The sequence below is a fragment of the Heptranchias perlo genome, chromosome 9 (assembly GCF_035084215.1).
Source record: "Heptranchias perlo isolate sHepPer1 chromosome 9, sHepPer1.hap1, whole genome shotgun sequence".
Taxonomy (NCBI): Eukaryota; Metazoa; Chordata; class Chondrichthyes; order Hexanchiformes; family Hexanchidae; genus Heptranchias; species Heptranchias perlo.
This window is the reverse complement of record NC_090333.1, coordinates 28,014,819-28,025,035: the sequence shown is the minus strand read 5'-3', so window position 1 is coordinate 28,025,035 and position 10,217 is coordinate 28,014,819. Positions and strand designations below refer to the sequence as shown.

Genomic DNA, 10,217 nt, shown 5'->3' with positions numbered 1-10,217 from the left:
TTGTTCCATTTTTATGCATTACATTAATCTTGGCCATTTTCAATGATTTGGAGAGATTTTCTCTGCATTAAAACAAAATTTTGGAGCTAGACCCAAGACAGACTTCTTAACATTTTTCCCTGTGTGGCTGTCAGGCCCAGGAGCCTTAGGAAGGGAAAGCTATTTAATTTGAGCAGGTCTCTGCAAAGATGAGATTCTTGGAAGGCTGATGCTCTCAATGAAGCTTCTCCTTGGTAAGATTATATGGTTTATATTTAAATGACTCGCTGTATGCTTGTGTCATTGATTTTGTGTTGAACCAAAGTTGCCTGGTGATGCAAATTCCTCAGTAAGAACATACAAAATAGGCCATTCAGCCCCTCGAGCCTCCTCCACCCCATCTTCATATTGCTCGTTGTCTTCGTCCACCTCCTCCTCTTCTTCAATGTTTTCTTCATCAGAAGATGATTGATGAGCACTTTGGTCGTCCTCCATCACTAATTCTCTCTGCTGCACCATGTTATGCAGGACGCAGCACACTACTATCATTCTGGACACCCTCGCTGGCGAGTACTGAAGGGCACCTCCAGACCGAGCCAGGCACCTGAAGCGCATCTTCAATATGCCGATGGCTTGCTTGATGACACACCTGGTAGTCATATGGCTCTCGTTGTAGCGCTCTTGCGCCTCATTGTTGGGGTTCCTCACATTTATCATGAGGCAAGTTTGAAGGGGGTGTCCCTTGTCTCCTGCATCTGCAGCAAGTGCCTGCAGCTCGAGGGACTTCAGCTCAGAGTTTTTGAGCTGGAGTCCGAGCTGCAGACATTGCGATGCACCAGGGAGGTGGAGAGTTATTTGAACACTTTGGTCCAGGAGGCAGTCACACCACTTAGATTAGGGAGTAGTTCAGATTCGTTCAGTGGTCAGGGACAGAAGGGTGTGACTGCAAGTCAGGCAGGTATGGGGACCCAGGATGCAGTGATGGAGGAGCCTCAGCCCTTGACCTTGTCCAACAGGTATGAGGTACTTGCTTCCTGTATAGATGAGATCAAAGACTGTAGGCAGAATGGGCAAACTGACCATGTCACTGTGGTACAGGAGGCCATTCAAGTGGGTGGAATAAAAAAGCATGTGGTCATGGTAGGGGATAGTATAGTCGGGGGATAGACACTGTTCTCTGCAGCCATGACCACAAGTCCTGAAGGCTGTGTTGCCTGCCCGATGCCAGGGTTAAGGACATCTCCTTGCAACTGGAAAAGAACCTGGAGAATGAGAGGGAGGATCCAGTTGTTGTGGTCCAGGTAGGAACCAACGACACAGGTAGAACTGGGAATGAGGTTCTGCTGAGACAGTTTGAGGAGCTAAGGTCTAAATTAATTAGCAGAACCTCAAAGGTAATGATCTCTGGATTATTATCTGAGCCATGTGAAATTGGCATAGGGACAAACAGATCAGAGAGTTAAATGCGTGGCTCAAAGAGTGGTGTGGGAGATAGGGGTTTCGATTCATGGGGCACTGGCACGAGTACTGGGGAAAGAGGGAGCTGTTCTGTTGGGACGGGCTCCATTTAAACCGGGCTGGGACCAGTGTCCTGACGAATCGAATAACTAGGGCTGGAGATAGGGCTTTAAACCAGGTGAGGGGAAATTTAGAAATCTAATGAGAAAAATCAAGGCAACAGAGCAGTGTAGTGATTTGGGTAAAGATAAGTAGAGTGTGGCAGGAAGGGACAGAGAGTTTACCAATAATAGAGCATCAATGAGTAAGGTCACAGCAGGAAAAAATGGTAAAACGTCAAAATTAAAAGCTCTTTATCTGAATGCATGGAGCATTCGTAACAAGATAGATGAATTAGTTGTACAAATAGAGATAATGGGTTTGATCTAATAGCCATTACGGAGACATTGTTGCAAAGTGACCAAAATTGGGCACTAAATATTCCAGACTACATGATGTTTAGAAAAGACAGGCAGAATGGAAAAATAAAGGATGACATAAGGACAGTAGTGAGAAAGGACTTTGGCTCAGAAGATCAGGAAAGAGAATCAGTATGGGTGGAGATAAGAAATAACCAGGGGCAGAAAACATTGGTGGGAGTACTTTATAGGCCCCCTAATAGTAGCTATACCGTTGGACAGAGTATTAATCATAAAATAATAAGAGCTTGCAACAAAAGTAATGCAGTAATCATGGGGGACTTTAATCTTCATATAGACTGGGCAAATCAAATTGGCAAAGGTAGTTTGGAGGACGAGTTCATGGAATGCATTTGAGATGGTTTCCTAGAACAATACGTCATGGAACCAACCAGGGAACAGGTTATTTTAGATCTTGTACTGTGTAATGAGACATGGTTAATTAGTAATCTCACAGTAAAGGATCCTCTGGGGAAGAGTGATCATAATATGATAGAATTTCACATTCAGTTTGAGAGTGACATACTTAAGTCAGTAACTAGAGTCTTAATCTTAAATAAAACCAATTACATAGGTATGAGGTGTGAGTTGGCTAAGGTAGATTGGGAAATTAAATTATAGGGTATGATGGTTGAAAAGCAATGGCAAACATTTAAAGAAATATTTCAGTATTCTCAACAAATATACATTCCATTGAGAAATAAAAACACCACTGGAAAAGTGATCTATCCGTGGATAACTAAAGAAGTTAAGGATAATATTAGGTTAAAAGGAGAAGCCTATAATGTTGCGAAGAAGAGTAGTAATCCTGAGGATTGGGAGAGTTTTAGAAACCAGCAAAGGATGACCAAAAAAATGATAAAAAGGGAGAAAATAAAATATGAAAGTAAACTAGCAAGAAATATAAAAACAGATTGTAAGAGCTTCTACAAGTATGTAAAAAGGAAGAGAGTAGCAAAAGGAAAGGTTGGTCCCCTAGAGGCTGAGACAGGAGAAATTATAATGGGGAATCAGGAAATGGCAGATGCGTTAAACAAATATTTTGTATCTGTCTTCACAGTGGAAGACACAAAAAACAGACCAGAAATAGTGGGGAACCAAGGGGCTAATGAGAGTGAAGAACTTAAAGTAATTGTCAGTAGAGAAAAAGTACTTGAGAAACTAATGGGACAAAAAGTCGATAAATCCCCAGCACCTGATGGCCTACACATGAGGGTCTAAAAGAGATAGTGAATGCATTGGTTGTGATCTTCCAAAATTCCCTAGATTCTAGAACAGTCCCAGTGGGTTGGAAGATAGCAAATGTAATTTCGCCATTCAAGAAAGGAGGGAGAGAGAAAACAGAACCACAGGCCAGTTAGCCTGACATCAGTCATTGGGAAAATGCTGGAATCCATTATTAAGGAAGTGGTAACAGGGTACATAAAAAATCATATTATGAGGCATGTTGACTCTGTCTATGATTAGGCAGAGTCAACATGGTTTTATGAAAGGGAAATTGTGTTTGACAAATTTATTAGAGTTAAAAGAGGATGTTAGTAGCAGGGTAGAAAAAAGGGAAACCAGTGGATGCAGTATATTTGGCTTTTCAAAAGGCATTCGATAAGGTGTCACATAAAAGGATTTTATGCAAGATGGGGTTGGGGGTAATAAATTTGCATGGATAGAGGATTGGTTTACGGACAGAAAGCAGAGAGTAGGGCTAAACGGGTCATTTTCAGGTTGGTAGGCTGTAACTAGTGGAGTGCCGCAAGGATCGGTGCTTGGGCCTCAGCTATTTACAATCTATATTAATGATTGATGAAGGGACTGAGTGTAATGTATCCAAGTTTACTGACAATACAAAACTAGGTGGAAAGTAAGCTGTGAGGAGGACACAAAGGGCTCGATATTAGTATCCGCTATCGGGTGCGTTCCTGGCAGGGGGGCTCCGAAAATTGGGGAATACCGGAGCGGGTCGGGAGCCTGGCTCCAACCCGCCCACTTCCGGGTTCCCCACAGTCGCGCTGACGTGCGCGCGCAGCCCCCGCATGTGGGACGCCCGCAGGCAATTAAAGCCAGCGGGGTGCCACTTAACAGTATTTCGACTGGTATTTCAGGTCTTTAACAGACCTGATTAAGGAGATATTTTACATGGGGTGGGATTTTACAAACAACTAGGACTGTTTCCCGTACTGGGGGAAACACTCCCAGTTCAAATGGACATGTTGCAGCTATCAGCCTGTGGCAGCTGCAAAGGTCCATTTGACAGGTGGTGGGGGGAGACCCTCACTCACTGCAGGAGGCCACTCTGTCACTTTGGACAAAGTTTGGCCTCCACCACCCTCCTCCGAACAATAAAATTCACCAACTTGCACACTTACCCCGGGGTCCAGAGACATGTACCTACCTTGCGGACCCCCTCAGATGTACATCTTCCGGATGGGGGCCGCCGTAGCTGTAGTCATGACCTCCTCAGCATCGCCAGCCTCGCCGGCCACGCCGTCCACCTCTGACACGTGGAGCTCCACAACACAGTGCTGTGACACATCCACCTGCACAGCAGGAGGGAGGGCAAAGGCAGAGAGAGATGCGTCACAGAGGGCACTACCCTCGCCACAGGGTCCACAGACCGAGGCTCAGCTTCCTGGACCTCTCTGAGCAGCAGTGCACACGGAGGCTCAGAGTCACTCGACATGTAGTCGTGGACATCTGCAGCCTCCTTCATGCCGAGCTGCTCCTGGCTGGCCCGAGCACCATCTTCTTACCTGTCGCTGTCAAAAAGTCACCACTGCCCTCAACAACTTCTCCTCTGCATCCTTCCAGGGTGCCACCGGGGACATCGCCGACGTCTCTCAGCCGTCTGCACAAAAGAGCCCTGCAAATACACCTACACCCACTCTGCAGTGACACAATGGGTGGCATCAGTTCTGGGTCTTCATTGTGATCCTCAGGAAAGGGCATTATTGCACAAACCAGACAAGATTCGCAAAGACGTGGCAGTAGTGGTGCCAATATAATATGTGATGTGAGTTGGTCAGAAATTCAATATAAGTAAAAACCATGACAAACCCTCAAACACCCTTGTGCATCCCCTTCATGCTCACGACACGTTTGCCTTACGCTGCCTACTGCACATATGTGATGCATGTCCTGTGGCTGCAGCACAGGTAGTGGCAGGTTGAGTGAGGCTGGCCGTGAGAGAGATGCACGAGAGGGTGAGTATGAGATAGAGCCATGAGATTGTATGAGGATTGGGTTGAGTACTGGCGAGGTGAGTAAGTGCAGGTAAGATGAGGATGAGGTTTGAGTGGGTGTGAGGAGTGATGTGACAGAGTAGTGTTGGCAGTGCAGAAGGAGGTGTGGGGTGGGCGCGGTGATATGGCAGACGGAGTGAAGGGGAATGAGTAAGTGTACTCACATTGGCTGACCTACTTAGGTCATTGCAGCAGCTCCTGCACTGTATGCAGGTGGGCGATATGTTGATGGTGCAGGTGACCTCCTCTGCCACCTCGAGCCAGGCCTTCTTGGTGGCAGAGGCAGGCCGCTTCCTCCTGCCCGCCGGGGGGAAGATCTCTGTCCTCCCCCTCCTCCTCACCCCATCCAATGATACGTGGAGTGAGGCATCATTAAACCTGGGAGCAGCCATCCCCCTCCTATTTCTTGCAGCATCAGTCAGCGGAGGATTGCCCCTTTAAATAGAGCTCCTCCAGCTGACAGACCTTACTGCGCATGCGCAGTCCGCCTGCCGCGCAGTCTGCATTGGGGAACCCAGAAGACCAGGTAAGTGAATCCAATCAGCCTGCGATTGCGCGCGGGACAGACTGATTTCACCGGGCGCGTTACCCACGCGCCCAATCGCCCCTCCGCCGTGAACCCGCAGCCCTGCTAATATCGAGCCCAAAGAGTATACAAAGTGATATAGACAGGTTAAGTGAGTGAGCAAGAAGGTGGCAGATGGGGTATAATGTGGGGAAATGTGAGGTTATTCACTTTGGTAGGAAGAATAGAAAAACAGAATATTTTTTAAATGGTGAGAAACTATTAAATGTTAGTGTCTCGAGGGACTTGGGTGTCCTGGTACAAGAAACACAAAAAGTTAGCATGCAGGTATAGCAGGCAATTAGGAAGGCAAATGGCATGTTGGCCTTTATTGCAAGGGGATTGGAGTAGAAGGGTAAGGAAATCTCCTGCTGATTACCACCTACCGCCCTCACTCAGCTGATGAATCAGTCCTCCTCCATGTTGAATACCACTTGGAGGAAGCACTGAGGGTTGCAAGGGCACAGAATGTACTCTGGGTGGGGGACTTCAATGTCCATCACCAAGAGTGGCTCGGTAGCACCACTACTGACCGAGCTGGCCGAGTCCTGAAGAACATAGCTGCTAGACTGGGCCTGCGGCTGGTGGTGAGCGAATCAACACGAGGGAAAAACTTACTTGACCTCGTCCTCACCACTCTACCTGTCGCAGATGCATCTGTCCATGACAGTATTGGTAGGAGTGACCACGGCACAGTCCTCGCAGAGATAAAGTCCTGTCTTCGCACTGAGGACACCATCCAACGTGTTGTGTGGCACTACCACCGTGCTAAATAGGATAGATTCAGAACAGATCTCGCAGCTCAAAGCTTGGCATCCATGAGGCGCTGTGGGCCATCAGCAGCAGCAGATTTGTATTCCAGCACAATCTGTAAACTCATGGCCCGGCATATTCCTCACTAAATGAGGAGTGCAGAAGAGCATGCCAGGAGCAGCACCAGGCATACCTAAAAATGAGGTGCCAACCTGGTTAAGCTACAACTCAGGACTACATGCATGCTAAACAGCAGAAGCAACATGCTATAGACAGAGCTAAGCGATTCCACAACCAACAGATCAGATCAAAGCTCTGCAGTCCTGCCACATCCAGTCGTGAATGGTGGTGGACTATTAAACAACTAACGGGAGGAGGAGGCTCTGCAAACATCCCCAACCTCAACGATGGCGGAGTCCAGCACGTGAGTGCAAAAGACAAGGCTGAAGTGTTTGCAACCATCTTCAGCCAGAAGTGCCGAGTGGATGATCCATCTCAGCCTCCTCCCGATATCCCCGCCATCACAGAAGCCAGTCTTCAGACAATTCGATTCACTCCACGTGATATCAAGAAACGGCTGAGTGCACTGGATATAGCAAAGGCTATGGGCCCCGACAACATCCTGGCTGTAGTGCTGAAGACTTGTTCTTCAGAACTAGCTGCGCCTCTAGCCAAGCTGTTCCAGTACAGCTACAACACTGGCATCTACCCGACAATGTGGAAAATTGCCCAAGTATGTCCTGTCCACAAAAAGCAGGACAAATCCAATCCGGCCAATTACCGCCTCATCAGTATAGTCTCGATCATCCGCAAAGTGATGGAAGGTGTCGTCGACAGTACTGTCAAGTGACACTTACTCACCAATAACCTGCTCACCGATGCTCAGTTTGGGTTCCTCCAGGACCACTCGGCCCCAGACCTCATTACAGCCTTGGTCCAAACATGGACAAAAGAGCTGAATTCCAGAGGTGAGGTGAGAGTGACTGCCCTTGACATCAAGGCAGCATTTGACCGAGTGTGGCACCAAGGAGCCCTAGTAAAATTGAAGTCAATGGGAATCGGGGGGAAAACTCTCCAGTGGCTGGAGTCATACCTAGCACAAAGGAAGATGGTAGTGGTTGTTGGTGGCCAATCATCTCAGCCCCAGGGCATTGCTGCAGGAGTTCCTCAGGGCAGTGTCCTTGGCCCAACCATCTTCAGCTGGTTCATCAATGACCTTCCCTCCATCATAAGGTCAGAATTGGGGATGTTCGCTGATGATTGCACAGTATTCAGTTCCATTCGCAGATAATGAAGCAGTCCGAGCCCACATGCAGCAGGACCTGGACAACATCCAGGCTTGGGCTGATAAGTGGCAAGTAACATTCGCGCCAGAAAAGTGCCAAGCAATGACCATCTCCAACAATAGAGAGTCTAACCACCTCCCCTTGACATTCAACGGCATTACCATCGCCGAATCCCCCACCATCAACATCCTGGGGTCACCATTGACCAGAAACTTAACTGAACCAGCCATATAAATACTGTGGCTATAAGAACAGGCCAGAGGCTGGGTATTCTGCGGCAAGTGACTCACGTTTTGACTCCCCAAAGCCTTTCCACCATCTGTAAGGCACAAGTCAGGAGTGTGATGGAATACTCTCCACTTGCCTGGATGAGTGCAGCTCCAACAACACTCAAGAAGCTCGACACCATCCAGGACAAAGCAGCCCGCTTGATTGGCACCCCATCCACCACCCTAAACGTTCACTCCCTTTACCACCGGTGCACTGTGGCTGCAGTGTGTATCATCCACAGGATGCACTGCAGCAATTCGCCAAGGCTTCTTCGACAGCACCACCCAAACTTGCGACCTCTACCACCTGGAAGGACAAGGGCAGCAGGCACATGGGAACAACACCACCTGCATGTTCCCCTCCAAGTCACACACCATCCCGACTTGGAAATATATCGCCGTTCCTTCATCGTCGCTGGGTCAAAATCCTGGAACTCCCTTCCTAACAGCATTGTCGGAGAACCTTCGCCCCACGAACTGCAGCGGTTCAAGAAGGCGGCTCACTACCACCTTCTCGAGGGCAATTAGGGATGGGCAATAAATGCCGGCCTCGCCAGCGATGCCCACATCCCATGAACGAATAAAAAAAAAGGAAGTCTTACTACAATTGTACAGGGCTTTAGTGAGACCTCATCTGGAGTACTGCATACAGTTTTGGTCTCCTTATCTAAGGAAGGATATACTTGCCTTGGAGGCGGTACAACGAAGGTTCACTTGATTAATTCCTGGGATGAGAGGGTTGTCCTATGAGGAGAGGTTGAGTAGAATGGGCCTATACTCTCTGGAGTTTAGAAGAATGAGAGGTGATCTCATTGAAACATATAAGATTCTGAGGGGGCTTGACAGGGTAGATGCTGAGAGGTTGTTTCCCCTGGCTGGAGAGTCCAGAAATAGTCGCAGGATAAGGGGTCAGCCATTTAAGACTGGGATGAGGAGGAATTTCTTCACTCAGAGGGTTGTGAATCTTTGGAATTCTCTACCCCAGAGGGCTGTTGATGCTGAGTCATTGAATATGTTCAAGGCTGAGATAGATAGATTTTTGGACTCTAGGTGAATCAAGGGATATGGGGATTGGGCGGGAAAGTGGAGTTGAGGTAGAAGATCAACCATGATCTTATTGAATGGCGGAGTATGCTTGAGGGACCGTATGGCCTACTCCTGCTCCTATTTCTTATTTTCTTATTGTCTCCTATGTGCCAGACCTTATGTCTGTTTCCTGGTAGGAAGAGGTTTGGAATGTTGGACTTCCGCAGTATAAAAGCATTGTGACGACTCCCGGGGAATTTGGCGCACACCTGCATGAACTTTTTCTTGTGATTGCACACCAGCTGTACATTGATGGAACAAAATCCCTTGTGGTTGACGGATACTCCTGGTTGCTCCGGTGGTGCTCGGATTGCCACGTGTGTGCAATCGATGGCACCCTGTACCTGTGGGAAGCCAACCAGAAACGCGAATCTGACTGCCCGCTCATTCTGGTTATTGTCGTTGCAGGGGAAGTTCACATTCGTTGACATTCTGCCAAATAACCCATCCATTACCTGCCTTATACATTTATGTGCAGCCGACCGAGAGACCCTTGAGAGGCCTCCAATGGCGCCCTGGTAGGAGCCAGAGGCAAAGAAATTGAGGGCAGTGGTGACTTTCACAGCAACGGGCAATGCGTGGCCGCCTGTTCCAGCAGGGAGCAGCTCTTCTTGAAGGAGGCTGCGGACGTCTGCGACCACCTGATGTATAAGTCTGAGCCTGTGGAGGCACTGCTCTTCTGGTAGGTCAAGGAAGCTAAGCATCTGTCTGCAGACCCTCTCAAGTGGATAGTGCCTTCTGCGTCCTCGGCACCTCTGTTGCTCTCCTCTCTGCTGTTCTCCACCTTCTTCTCCTCTCTGCTGTTCTCCACTCTGTTCTCCTCTCTGCTGTTCTCCACCTTCTTCTCCTCTCTGTCGTTCTCCACTCTGTTCTCCTCTCTGTCGTTCTCCACTCTGTTCTCCTCTCTGCCGTTCTCCACTCTGTTCTCCTCTCTGTCGTTCTCCACTCTGTTCTCCTCTGTCGTTCTCCACTCTGTTCTCCTCTCTGTCGTTCTCCACTCTGTTCTCCTCTCTGTCGTTCTCCACTCTGTTCTCCTCTGTCGTTCTCCACTCTGTTCTCCTCTCTGCTGTTCTCCACTCTGTTCTCCTCTCTGCCGTTCTCCACTCTGTTCCCCTCTCTGTCGTTCT

At 48.3% G+C, this 10,217-nt stretch overlaps 1 protein-coding gene across 1 annotated transcript; it reads right to left on the bottom strand.

Moving 5' to 3' along the window:
- Positions 1-279: 279 nt before the first annotated feature.
- On the bottom strand, positions 280-9,794 carry LOC137324890 (putative nuclease HARBI1). The gene is made up of 2 exons (XM_067989583.1): positions 9,207-9,794; positions 280-795 (listed from the first exon to the last, which is right to left on the bottom strand). The coding sequence occupies exons 1-2, from the start codon at positions 9,792-9,794 to the stop codon at positions 280-282; spliced, it is 1,104 nt and encodes a 367-aa protein (XP_067845684.1).
- Between the last annotated feature and the right edge of the window lie 423 nt (positions 9,795-10,217).

Coding starts and splice junctions, on each gene's coding strand:
- LOC137324890 (XM_067989583.1), bottom strand. CDS start 9,794: ATGCTTAGCTTCCTTGACCTACCAGAAGAGCAGTGCCTCCACAGGCTC. Junction 796..9,206: donor TACCAGGAAACAGACATAAG/GTCTGGCACATA, acceptor CAATGTCTGCAG/CTCGGACTCCAGCTCAAAAA.